The sequence below is a fragment of the Gymnoscopelus microlampas genome, assembly GCF_963454915.1.
Source record: "Gymnoscopelus microlampas genome assembly, chromosome: 8".
Classification (NCBI taxonomy): Eukaryota; Metazoa; Chordata; class Actinopteri; order Myctophiformes; family Myctophidae; genus Gymnoscopelus; species Gymnoscopelus microlampas.
The window spans coordinates 16,739,240-16,753,087 of NC_139945.1; the positions used below are offsets into that span (position 1 = coordinate 16,739,240).

General features: G+C 44.0%; 1 protein-coding gene across 1 annotated transcript; it reads left to right on the forward strand.

Moving 5' to 3' along the window:
• Positions 1-6,883: 6,883 nt before the first annotated feature.
• LOC311050344 (mRNA decay activator protein ZFP36L1) lies at positions 6,884-9,249 on the forward strand (the record flags this gene model as incomplete). The annotated part of the gene is made up of 2 exons (XM_084064359.1): positions 6,884-6,943; positions 7,999-9,249. The coding sequence occupies exons 1-2, from the start codon at positions 6,890-6,892 to the stop codon at positions 9,247-9,249; spliced, it is 1,305 nt and encodes a 434-aa protein (XP_083920485.1). The 5' UTR covers positions 6,884-6,889.
• Positions 9,250-13,848: the final 4,599 nt, after the last annotated feature.

A 13,848-nucleotide genomic window follows, 5' to 3' on the forward strand; every position in this document is an offset into this window, starting at 1 on the left:
GTGTGTGTGTGTGTGTGTGTGTGTGTGTGTGTGTGTGTGTGTGTGTGTGTGTGTGTGTGTGTGTGTGTGTGTGTGTGTGTGTGTGTGTGCGTGTGCGTGCGTGTGCGTGTGCATGCAGTATGTCACACTATTACTACAATGACCTCATCATCAGTGATATTTCATACTGTTGTAGAACAAGAATCTATTGGTCAGCATGGCCTTCATTTCAGTTATAATTCATAGATTTGTAGTGCTATAGAGTGGTGAATGGATAAAGGAGGATTTGTAGTGATCCCCAAGAGGAAATTACTTGTCTAAATTGACCCAGCAGCCCAAATTAAATCTGTTTGAGTTGCATGGGGACAAAATAGTAAATAATATGTTCTCAGTAATAATGTACTTCGAGGTCGACTCAATAACCAAGTTGTAGTACATAACACACGCAATGCCCTGAGCGAGGCCCCATTTCCAATACTGGCTGGCCAGACCATTTGCTTAATGTCATTCCCCTACTCTCTCTCTCAACATTTCCTGTCTCTCTCCACTATCAAAAAAGGCTTAATTTCTTTGAGGGTGGGGGGGGGGGGGGGTTGGACCGGACCGGGGATTGAACAGGGGACCTTCCGACATCTTCAAATTTCCCATGACGGAGTAAGCAGCAATCGGAAGTACACACATTATGATGATGATGATAGAAATGATGACGACGACGACGATACAGTGATGATGTTCCAAGCTTGCCATTTGTTGGTTGGGACTGTTTGTAGTTTCTCTTTGTGGCTCTCTTTTTTCTCACTACTGCCCCTACAGTTGACAAAGTTCGCCACGGGTACTTTTTGCTAACGTACGGTGAACGTACGTCGGGTTGAGTTCAGTCCGCAGGCGGACGGATGGAACAGACAAAACGGGTCTTACGGACACCATGTATTTAGACGTTTACTGGCCATAACCATAGAAACCACTGATGTTTCATAAGCCTCCTTGCCTGTGGCTCAGTGCCACACACACACACACACACACACACACACACACACACACACACACACACACACACACACACACACACGTATATATATTGTACATCCTTAGCTACACTGTACAATCCTCAATATCAATATTATTTTAACACAGAGAGAGTGTACCAAGTGAATTAATTTGGGTCCTTATTTACAGTATCTGTATCTGTGTTAATTGAACGTGCACACGTGTGTGACCTTTTGTGTGTGCGACTGTGCGCACACACAAGCACACACACAAGTCAGGCAGTTATGCAGGGTTATGAAAGACCAGATTCAGTTGTGCCGGCACTCAAAAAGCCAGACCACAATAACAGATAGACAGACAGAAAGAGAGCGAGAGAGGAAGAGAAAGGCATAACAGGTTCGGTTGCTGTGTCACTGTAAAACACTAGACCACAATAACGCACATGGGCAGAGAGAGAGAGAGAGAGAGAGAGAGAGAGAGAGAGAGAGAGTGAGAGAGAGACAGACTGTTACTAAACCAACTAACCACCAGAGTTATAGGGAGGAAACCACACGGATTACAGTTATTTAACAACACACACACACACACACACACACACACACACACACACACACACACACAATACACACACACACAATACACACAATACACGCACACACAATACACACACAGCACACACAATGACTGTTTATAACTACTGTTATTTAACCATCAGTACCCCCCCCCCCCCTCTCTCAGTTTCACATTCTCTCGCTCTCACTGTCACGCACGCATGCGCGCGCACACACACACACACACACACGAACACACACACACACACACACACACACACACACACACACACACACACACACACACACACACACACACACACACACACACACACACACACACACACACACACACACACACACACACACACACACACACACACACACACATCAACATACAGTAGTAGACACACTGGCACACACCCACCCAAACACACACTGTATCAGTTATGCTGATAGTCTGTGATAAGGTGCGTCTGTTTTTTGTGTTTTTACGGTTTGCATACGGTTGCTTTCAATGAGACAACTAACAGATGCTGATGTACTTTACTTTACTTAACATTTTCTCAAGCACTGTGCTTAAGAGGTACTTTTACTTTACTTCATTATTTCCTTCTTTTCTTTGGATACATTGTACTTCCACTCCATGACATTTCAGAATCAAATATTGTACTTTTTATTCCACAAAAACTATTTGACGGCTTTAGTTAGTAGATACTTTACAGATGTAGATGATTAGCCTAATACAAAACATACATAAACTGATAAATGATTACGTATTATTATTATTATAAGATTAGTATCCAGCAGCAGATTAAGTAAATAAAATCATCCCCACCTTTAACAGCTGCAACATTAAAGTGATAAACACATGAATGCATTAATAATTACAATTCAATAATCACATTTTGAAATGGGCCATTCTGCATTATGAGTACTTTTACAATTGCTACTGTGTGAATATAGTTTGATTTCAATATTTTGGGCCTTTACTCCAGTAAACCTTTGAATGCTGGACTTAGTATTTCTACATTTGAAACTTTACTCAAGTAAAAGGAATCTTCCACCACCGTCAACGCGTCAACATTTATCTTTAACACATTTCTGCCTTTGTTTCTTACAGCACACAGAGCAACCGTGTAATGTAGGTCAATTTTACAGTCTCAGATTTCAATTTACACTGATGGCTGTTTCTGCACTTTTATTGTCTCCATTCAGAGGCTGTTCCATCCGTCACGCCGGGCGGTGACATCACAGGCTTGAATCTTATTAGCCGCCTTTTGTTTCTGTCGGGATTAGCGAGGATTGGGGCTTTAGTCACAATAGAAAGTTCTGCACTGTGGCTTGAATAACGGGCTTGCTACATGACAGCCAAACACAGTGGTCACTTTATGGCAGCACTCCGCTTCTGTTAACTGACCTACATGCACGCACACACGCACGCACACGCACACACACACACACACACACACACACACACACACACACACACACACACACACACACACACACACACACACACACACACACACACACACACACACACACACACACACACACACACACACATACGCACGCACGCACGCATGCACGCATGCACGCAGAGACATCGATACTACATCAAATCCTCAGTGTTAATCTAACTCCCAGATTGTATAAATGGAACCAAATGAAACCCATTGGTACACTCTTGCAGTTACAGCTCTGTAAGGGTCCATTTGGTTCCATTTGTATATCCATATAATTGTTTAGTCATCGCGTGATATACCTTCTGTGGCTGTATTTACACTTACCCTCTCTTCGATTGGCTCACACATCCATTCCACATCATCCACACACAATGCTGCATTGTCTAAACAGAAACCCTTGGTCCCGGTGCAGAAATAGAACAATACACATAACAACATATTCAGTCAACACATGCTATCATAACTCCAGCATGCATTAATGGGTCCTGTTTAAAGCAGTAGTGGGTCCCAAACACTGGGCCGGGACCCATGTTTGGATCACAAGTACATATCCCTTGTTTCCCTTAACTGCAATGTTTTTAAGATGTTCAGAAATCAAAGGTTTACAGAAATTGAAAATACATTTTAAACAATTTTTAACAAAATTTTAAAGATTTAAAAACAATGTAAGAAATTCCATAAATTCAATATATATAGGCCTATATAGTTTAAGAAGTAGTGAAAATAGCAGATGATCTACGAGCTCACAAAGCGTTGTGAGCTTGTAGATCGGCTATTTTTACTAATTTGGGTACCGGGGAGACATCAAATTTTGCTTTTGGTTTGTACTATTTGACCTAGTTGATTTTTAGGGTACATGTAATGCCTACAAATAGTCACCCATCAACATGTTTGGTACAGTACGCAAAGAAACACAAAACCTTCTGCCTCACAGTTAAATTTAATTTAATTTCAATCAAAGCAGCAAACATAAACAATTAGCTGCTCATGCCGCTGGCAACCCAGGTGTGGAGCATTATCTGTCTCCTATATCTCTCACAAACACATCGCAGACATCTGCAGACTTTGGGAGTCAAAGGTATCAACACCCCTAAGCTTTCAAACGAGTCAGGATAAGATAACTAACTTCATTAGGCAAACAAGTTTTGCATTCACCGTGGTGGGTTTAAAAGCAACAGGCGATAAGTAAATTAGATACGCAAACACTGCAGGACATCCGGCTAAAACAGCAGAGTTTCCACTAGATATTCTGGACCTTGTTTTACAAGGAAAGTGAAAAAAAGGTGAAACACTGAATTATTGATGTTGATGCTCAGGTGGTACTTTTCTTGTAGACTGATTTGATGTAAAGTGTAACTGTAAAGTGATTTTGTTTTTGATGGGATTTTGATTCCTTTTCTTTCGCTTACAGTCAAATCATAAGGATTTGGGTATTACCTATAGAGCAGGGGTATTCAACGTTTTCAGGCCAAGGACCCCCTAGCTGAAAGAGAGATGAAGCAGGGACCCTCTCTATATCGTATAAAAAAAGTGTTTCAGATTCAACATTTTTTGTTTACGTGGTTTGCTCTTTTTTCCCTCTACACCTACAGTATGCCTCTTTGCCAAAAATAGCCAATCTACAAGCTCACAACGCCTCGCAGCGCGAGGCGTTGTGAGCTTGTAGATCTGCTATTTTTGGCTAAAGTTCTCCTCAGAAAAGGGATGCTATAGGGTTCAAGTGGTTAAGGTAAAATAAAAAATCCTATCACACAAAGATTTGGCGGACCCCCTGTAGTACCTCTGAGGACCCCCTCGGGGTCCCGGACCCCCTGTTGAAGACCCCTGACCTAGAGACCAATCTGGGAACCCGTTCGGTAAAAAATATAAAATCAAATCAAAATGTTTTCTTTGTTCCTGCAGTCTTGAGAGATTACATAGAGACCAACTAGAATTTATCGTCTCTTCCTCTCATTTTATATCTTCATGTCTGATCACTGTCTATGTTTTATCTCTGTTCAAATAAACCAAAATGAATTGAACTTAACTAGCTGAACTAAACTCAACAAAGTAATCTCACTAAATGAGCGAGATGAATGTTCCAGTGTGCATACTTGTGCACGTTGTAATTTTTTGGATCTTAGTTTGGTATTAATGTGAATATTGTCGCTGTCAGGCAGAAACCTCCATATTTCAACTTTTTGTTTTTTAATAAATTAATGCCCTCCTTTGTCATACTACAGCGTCACACAAAAGTAGCACGAATAGCTGATCTACAAGCTCACAACACGTCACGATGTGACGCGAGCTTGTAGATCTGCTATTTTTAATAGTTTAAGTGAAGGTGGTTTGGTGTGTCTGTGTGTTTTATAAACATTTAACCAATGCAAAGTATAATTAACAGCTTGTGACAAAAGAATAATATTGGATCCATTGGAACACAGGTTCCTTTTTCCATTTCCTGAAACATAAGAGTTTTGGAGGTACGAAGTTTCCATCCGTCAGCAATGATGTATGCTTAGACTGTATTGAATAGTAAATGAAGCCTCTTCACAAGCCTCTCCTGCTTGGAACTCTGCTTCACCGGCAACTAATGTAAAACTTGAACTAATTAGTGATTAATGTATTGAATTCCATTGTTATTCTGAAACTGTCGGTACAGTATAATAATACCTTGTTTGCAATTTGAAACACAAGCAGTATGTTAATCACTTGTTTGTATGATAATGAGTTTTAATGAGACACACCGGGAGGCACTGTGTTATTGGAACACATCTACCTCACTCACCACTGTAAATGTATAACCTTTAATTTACGTCTCACACACACACACTTTTGTTTTTGCTATTATACCTTTAATTCTGTAATGATAGGAAGCACCATCAACATTAGCGCAACTTATCATTATCTCCTTTAGTGGGCATTATTGATCCTAAACTAAGTGTGGGGGTGGGCTATTTAAAAACTACAGAATGTGCCTTTAAAGGATTTTCTTCCCAGCTTGCTGGAGGGGGAGTGGGTGGGGGGTTGGGGGGGGGGGGGTAATGAATGGGAGAAAAGTAGCTTCATTCAACTCCACTCTTGTCTTTCTTTCCCCCTCTACTCCCCACCCTGCCCCCTAGCATACTGTCACAATGTAAGACCCTCCCTCACCACCACCCCTACGGGCCTGCACACACACACACACACACACACACACACACACACACACACACACACACACACACACACACACACACACACACACACACACACACACACACACACACACACACACACACACACACACACACACACACACACACACACAAAAGGACACACACATATGCAAATACATGCAGACACAGTGTGAGACACACACACACACACACACACACACACACACACACACACACACACACACACACACACACACACACACACACACACACACACACACACACACACACACACACACACACACACACACACACACACACACACACACACATTACCCTTCCCCTCCGTGCCCTGCCCTGCCCCCTATGAACTAGAAGGAGGGGGCTCGGGTTTCCCCAAGTATTTAAGCAGATTCCAGCAGATGGTTGAAGAAGGAACTTTACACGTGCAGAGGGTGTCTGTCTCTGCCCTCCAGTCCACACACAGACAGACACACACGCAACACAAAACTTTCCCTGTATTTAGAGCGCTCCCCTCACTCTCTTTTCCCTCTCTCTCCTTCTTTCTCGTTCCCAGTGGATCTAACTTGTGTTTCTCTAACTTTTTGAACACCAACGGGCCTCTCCGCCGCTCTCTTCTTTCTGGACCGAGGCATTTTTTCCCCCCTCTCCTCTCTCTCCGGGACCAAGGGAGCCAGGCAGGCAGTCAGCACCGGAAGGCAGACCTTCAGCTCTACAGCGAGGTGAACCCTGGGACGGAACCATCATGCCCTCTGACTTTCTGACACCGTTCCTGGAGCTGGATGAGGAGTTCCTGAAGGTGAGGCGCCCACAGCTTCACTTGTCAAAATCATTATGATCTCTGAGAGTGCAGAAATGGAACCAAATGGACCCACAAGGGTTCATTTGGTTCCATTTATACACTCTCTGAGTTACAGGCCCATGAGGGTCCATTTGGTTCCATTTGTAAACGCTAAGAGTTCTAACACTATTGACTTTTACAGACAAATACAGACATGCAGACATCCGTCATTTATTTACATGAGTGACAAGACATTATTTGCAACTTCCGATATATAAATATTTAGACAAAATGATATTGATTGATTGATTGATTTCATGAGTGGAGGCTGCAGTCTGCATGCCAACTGTGTTTTTTTATTCTATGTTTATAATTGGTCTGGTTAGGTTTCTTTCTTGCATATTGTTATGAAACATAGTTTTTTTTGTATTATTCATGGTTTAAGAGATTAGGTAGCACCCTTTTTTAAGAAATGGTGTGTGTTTGCTGCAGTGTTGGTGAGGATGGTATGAAACAGATTGGAATACAAACTGTTGCATTAAGTTAAAAGACTTGGGTTTTGGCATGGTTTTTCGTTGTTTAGTTTCTTACGAACCAAATTGACAAGATACAACTTCAGACAGATGTATCTATGCAAGAAAGAAGAAAGGGTGCTTCTAGTAGACATATTATTATTACTATTTGCAATAATAAGAGTAGGTATTATAGTTGGATAAAAGTTGCTTCATGTGTGTGCAATATTTTAAAAGTTTTAATCATTGTTGTTGACTATGTGTTGTGAATGCTGCCTATAATCTGTGCCACTTCATAAATAAATGTAATAAATGAGTAATTAAGTGTGAAAAACTTAGAAGTTATATGATAGTCAATTAAAGAAACTGCAATAGTTCAATCAGCCTTTCACGAGAGCAAACAGCATAGAACAAAACGTCCCATTGTAAGTCATCTGGTCCTGTTACCACAGACGCCAGTTGGAAACCCTCCTTTCATGTCAGGTCAGCCTTCTCTCTCGCTCCAGTGCTCCAGGAATGCAGAGAGCTCACTATTCTTCTCCTTGTTCTTTTGTGTGACAGAATTTCCACGGCCTGGAGACGACAGATGGCCTGTCCTACCAGCAGCAGCAGACCCGCCAGAGGACCACAGGCTTCCAGCGCCGCCATTCACTGTGCCCCGTGACCCTCCCTAACTCCAAGTTCAACAGCGGTGGCTCAGAGGTGGCTGACCCCGACTACTGGGGTCTCAGCGTGGCCCCCGGCCAGCAGTGGTGGGACAAGGAGGGACAGCTGCCTTGCTCATCCCTCAACCGCATCCCGTTCAGGGTCGACCGCTCCGTCAGCATGATAGAGGGCCACGCCACTGCCGCTGGCTTGGGGGGCGGGCTCTCCTCTCTGTTGCCCTCCCCGCCACCAGGCCTCAGCCTCAGCAACGCCTCCCTCTCCTCTGCCATCTCCCCCTCCTCTTTCTCTGCTGCCAAGCCCCTTGCCCCATCCCCTCCCATGTCCACGCGGTACAAGACCGAGCTGTGCCGCACGTACGAGGAGAGTGGCACCTGCAAGTACGGCGCCAAGTGTCAGTTTGCCCATGGCTACGACGAGATGAGGGGCCTGAGCCGGCACCCCAAGTACAAGACGGAGCCCTGCCGCACCTTCCACACCATCGGCTTCTGCCCGTACGGCGCCCGCTGCCACTTCATCCACAACGCCGACGAGATGCTCTCGCCCGAGGGAGACGCCGCGTCGCCCCAGAAGCAGAGGCCCCCCCTCCTTCGCCACAGCGTCAGCTTTGCCGGGTTCTCCTCGTCCCCGCAAGCGTTCGCCTCGAGCTTCCGACCCGTCCAGGAGTCGCAACCACCCATCTCCTCCTTCTCCTCCTCATTCCTCTTCACACGTGCCTCCTCCGTGTCGCCTCCGCCATCGTCGGAGGGAAGCCCCGAGCTCCTCTCCCCGCTGTTCCCGGAGCCCGGGGTGCTGAGGCACTGCCCATACCCGTTCTCCGGCCTTCCCGACCTGGCCAAAGACACCAGCGACGGTGCCCCATGCTTCTACGCCGCCACCGACCCCGCCGGCGCCAAGTGCCCCACGTTCACCACAACCCGACTCTCCAGCCCCCCAGGCCTCCACCACATCCGCCACCAGCACCTGCCGCTGTCCCTGAGCGGCCTTCAAGGCCTCCAACGCTGCTCCTCGGCGGACTCCCTGTCAGAGGAGGGCTACACCTCCTCCTCCTCCCTCAGCTCCAGCTCTTCCTCCAGTGGCTCAGAGTCGCCCAACTTCGAGGGCCGTCGCCTGCCGATCTTCAGCAGCCTGTCCGTCTCAGACGACTAGCGCAACAGCTGTATGATGTTTTAAACGTTTTATTACAGGACCTGATTTGCACAGGGGCCAAAGACAAGCGTTTTAACACTTTGACACACATTTGATACTTTTTCTTTTTTGCATAAAAACTGCAGGGGAAATAATTCTGGGGCGTTCAGACACTATAGCGGGTTATGGTGTATTATACCAGTATGCCTAACATCACAGGCTTGAGTTCAAGTGGCCATTGTCGTGTGACCCCCGTGACTTTGTAGTAGTTGAGATTTTGTTCTCAGGGTGTTAAAAAGTTGAGTTTGACCTCCTGGGTAAGTCCAGCCTGGTAAACGTACCTTACTTTGTGCATATTGCATTTCTCATCCAAGCAGTTGTAGCGCTGCTCAGAGTTTGTCAAATTTAAGCAGACTTTTTAAAACTATTTTTTTTCTGTTGTTTTCCATGCTGTTTTAAGTGCTGTATACTGTTGTATACCCATTTTGTAGAAAATACTTCACTTAGCTTGGCAGTCTTCCGTATGAAGTTTCTGTTGAAGTTGGAAGTTCTGTTTGAGAAATTTCTGTACCCTGCATTTGAAAGATAAATGTTTGACTGGTGTGTTAGACACTGGTTCGTGTTTCTGGAAACAGCATGCTCTTTCTTTTGTAATAAATTAAGATTATTTGAGTACTGCTAATAGCACATTACTTCCTGTATATTAGCCTATTATGGTTACACAGGACAATGCTACTCCAGTCATATTTAGGGCCACAAAGATGTATGGAACTAACCATTAGCAAGAGAGGCAACTGGCCACACTGTCACTGATTCATTGCTTGTGTGATATCATTTCAACATTTGCATTCAATTAATGACCCATTTGTGACCAATTTAGCATTTGCCATTTTATGTGACTTATTTTTAAAGTTTGGTTGTATCCATGACATCAACGATACAAAATGGCACAAGTGTACCCATTGCCTCTGTCTAGTTACCAAAGTTGATCATAGAGCATTCCTAACCCTAATCACTGTTAACACCTATAGCCTCTAGCCCAGACAGATAACACAGTGTTATTGTTAATGCTATTGTTTTCATTATTATCACTGCCATAGCTTAACACCTTTCTTAGATTTATTTATTTATTGTTCATATTTGTTGTCACTGACAGACTTTGTTTGATGATTGTGTATCTGCATTTTTTTTTTTACAATGCAGGCAAAAATGTGCTTTACCTATTACCATAGTCTGCTTTAATATTTGTTCTAAAGGGAAGAGAAAGGTATTAGGAAGAAACTTTGGATTTGTACAACTATTTCTTTCTTACTGGCTTTCAATAGAAGTTTATAAGTCCCCACTTATTGATATAACAAATACATAGCCACAATGCTGCTGGCCTACACATTGCATACGTGTATCAGTGTACTAGCCTATACTGTGTTGAGGCTTTTTCAAGTTGTGTCCACTAGTGGTTTATACCTCTACCCAGGAATCCAGGAATGCTCTCTCACTCCCTCTGTTATATAGATATGAAGGAAATACAGGCAAAGACTGAAGAAAATCGAGAATCCAGAATTGTGTAACCTGATTCCATAGCAATTGCCTTGAAGACAATGAGTTTGTATGAAGCCCGTTGCACGCTAGCTAGCTAACTCGGCTGGGGTGGTTGGGAGTGGGAGTGTCACATTACATCATGTGAAATCAGGCAACAAAAAAAAATCAGGTGAAATTTTGTAATCTGCTGTATATGTTTCTTGTTTTGTCTTGTGTTAAGTTATCCATTTGTAACTCAATGTCAGAGTTAATTAACACTGAACCTGCCCCTATGTGTGTGTGTGACCAGAGATACTGCTGTTGCTGTTGCTTATTGTTTGCCTGAACACAAAGCCAATCAGCAAGCCTTTTTTTATGATAACTTTTGTTAACTTAAAACTTATTTATTTTGCTTTTTTCAAAGTGAAAACTATATTGTGTTTTTATATTTTGCTTTTTTTCTATATAATTTAAGTGCATTGGTTGTTTACATTCCATGGGTTATGTGGATAGCCCAGTTGTCTAATATATTTGTCCATCTTTGGTTCAAAATAAAATAAATGTCTTTGGAAAATAATATAAAGTTTTTTTCATAGTTTTTTTTCAGGTATCCTATGGCTAAAATTAATGAAATGCTTCAGAATCAACTTTATTGTCACATCATAGGTTTAAAAGTGGGAGAAATTCGTTTTTGTGCAAGCTATTTCCGTAGAAAGAAAGGGAAGAAGAAGAAGAAAGGAGGGCAACGGGGAAGAGAGATCAATCCACTTGTCAATCAGGGGTGCTTTTTAAACTTTATCTTAAGAATGGCCACTTTTAGTTGCACACTTGCTTTTAGATTTGAGGCCTCTAACAATAGCCTTGTTGGGTCTTTATCTTTTAGATAAGATGAGAGATGAGATAAGGCAAATCTTTATTTATCCAGGCTGACTGATAGATGCTTATTCATCCCCCCAGGGTAATTCAGGTGTCCCATAACAAGCACAGGCATATACAAACAAAGCAATCAGCAGATAAAACACAACAAAAGAAGGCAACAACAACAATGATGTATGCATCATGCCTGAATGTCAAATGTATAAAATGTATGAATCCACCTATCTAAGACAAATGCATTTCTACTAAACCATTGTGTGGTTACATAGTAAAACATCATGGTTTGGTCCCTGCTGGCGTAATGTCCCATTGGTGTTCCTTTACAACTCTAATGCACCATGGTCCATACAGCTTCACTCATCTGTGTCTCATCATCAACCGACAATGGGGCAAATGTTAACTCTTTTTCCCTCCGTTGCATCCAGGGATCCTGTGTACGCGTGCGTGCGTGCGCCGTGCGTGCGTGCGTGTGTGTGTGTGCATATACTTGTGTATACTTGTACTGCTATACTTGTCAGGACCAAATATTCCAACAATTATAGTAGAGCTTGACATTGTGAGGACTGGTCCTCACAAAAGAAACATGTTTTGGAGATAGGAAAAGATTCAGGTTGGAGTTATGGTTAGGATTATATATTTAGAGGTTAAGTTTAGGGTTAGGGTTTGAGTTATGCCAACGCTGTGAGCTTGTAGATCGGCTATTTTCGGTGCATGACACCGGCACGCAACTAAATATATCTCAGGCTTTAGGGTTGAAAATTATACAATGTGTGTGTGTGTGTGTGTGTGTGTGTGTGTGTGTGTGTGTGTGTGTGTGTGTGTGTGTGTGTGTGTGTGTGTGTGTGCTACTCTGTGGGAAGACGAGGGAGTTTTTGTTGCAACTTGTCTGAACAGACTAATTTAGTGTGAGCCACACTTTGATGGGAATGTTTGGGCAACAGATGCTAGAACAAAGAGCTCCCACCACACAATGGACCATGGTGGGGATACTTGTGACCCATGCACACCCATTCACACACTGGATAGGAGCAGAAGTTGGGGACCCTCCTCTGTGTGAGTTTGTGTCATCATGTCCTTGTGTGTGTCCTTGCGAGTGTGTGTGTGTGTGTGTGTGTGTGTGTGTGTGTGTGTGTGTGTGTGTGTGTGTGTGTGTGTGTGGCATATATTTACACAGAAAGACAAAGTAGTGCTCCTCCTCTGTGCGCTTGTATGAGTGTGTATTTGCGAATGTGTATGTGTATCTCTACACATATCCATGTGTATTGGTATTCGTAGTAAAAGGCCAGGATATGTGTGTGTGTGTGTGTGTGTGTGTGTGTGTGTGTGTGTGTGTGTGTGTGTGTGTGTGTGTGTGTGTGTGTGTGTGTGTGTGTGTGTGTGTGCGTGCGTGCGTGCGTGCGTGCGTGCGTGCGTGCGTGCGTGCGTGCGTGCGTGCGTGCGTGCGTGCGTGCGTGCGTGCGTGCGTGCGTGCGTGCGTGTATCGCATGTATCTGTGCATGCATGTAGGTGGGTGTGCCTGCCCGAGTGTGTACTAAAGTACTAAAAGGCCAAGGGCCAACTTTCTTCACCCCTCCCCTCCCCCACTACCCCACTCCCACTCCCTAACCACTCCCCCCTCCTGCAGGCCTTTTGTGAGGAACCCGGCTTTCCCTTTTCAGCCCAACATCTGTATGCTAATGACACTCAATGGGAATGGACTGGACTGAGGCTGGAGACACACAAGGGGGAGGGGATTACAACCCTGTGTGTGTGTGTGTGTGTGTGTGTGTGTGTGTGTGTGTGTGTGTGTGTGTGTGTGTGTGTGTGTGTGTGTGTGTGTGTGTGTGTGTGTGTGTGTGTGTGTGTGTGTGTGTGTGTGTGTGTGTGTTTCTGGAAAGAAGCTGATTTGGGAGAATTGAGTAATGCGATGGCGGTGGTTGTTTGGGGGGGGGGGGGAGGGGCGGGGTAGGAGAAAAGAATATATAAGAAGGAATTATCAGCGGCTAAGGAGGTTCCAGGGGGGTTGGTGACTAATGGGGGGGCAGGGATTGGGGGCTGGGGCAGAATGTTGAGTGTCCTCATATGGCCCCTGACAGAGGAAGAGGGGATCAGATAGACCAGTAGTTCTTTTTTCATTTCTGGGAGATGGATCCATTTGGTTCCATTTGTACACTCTCAGAGTTACAAACCTGTAAGAGTTCACACCCCCCCAGGAGCCCTCCCTGGACCCCACTCAGAGAACCACTG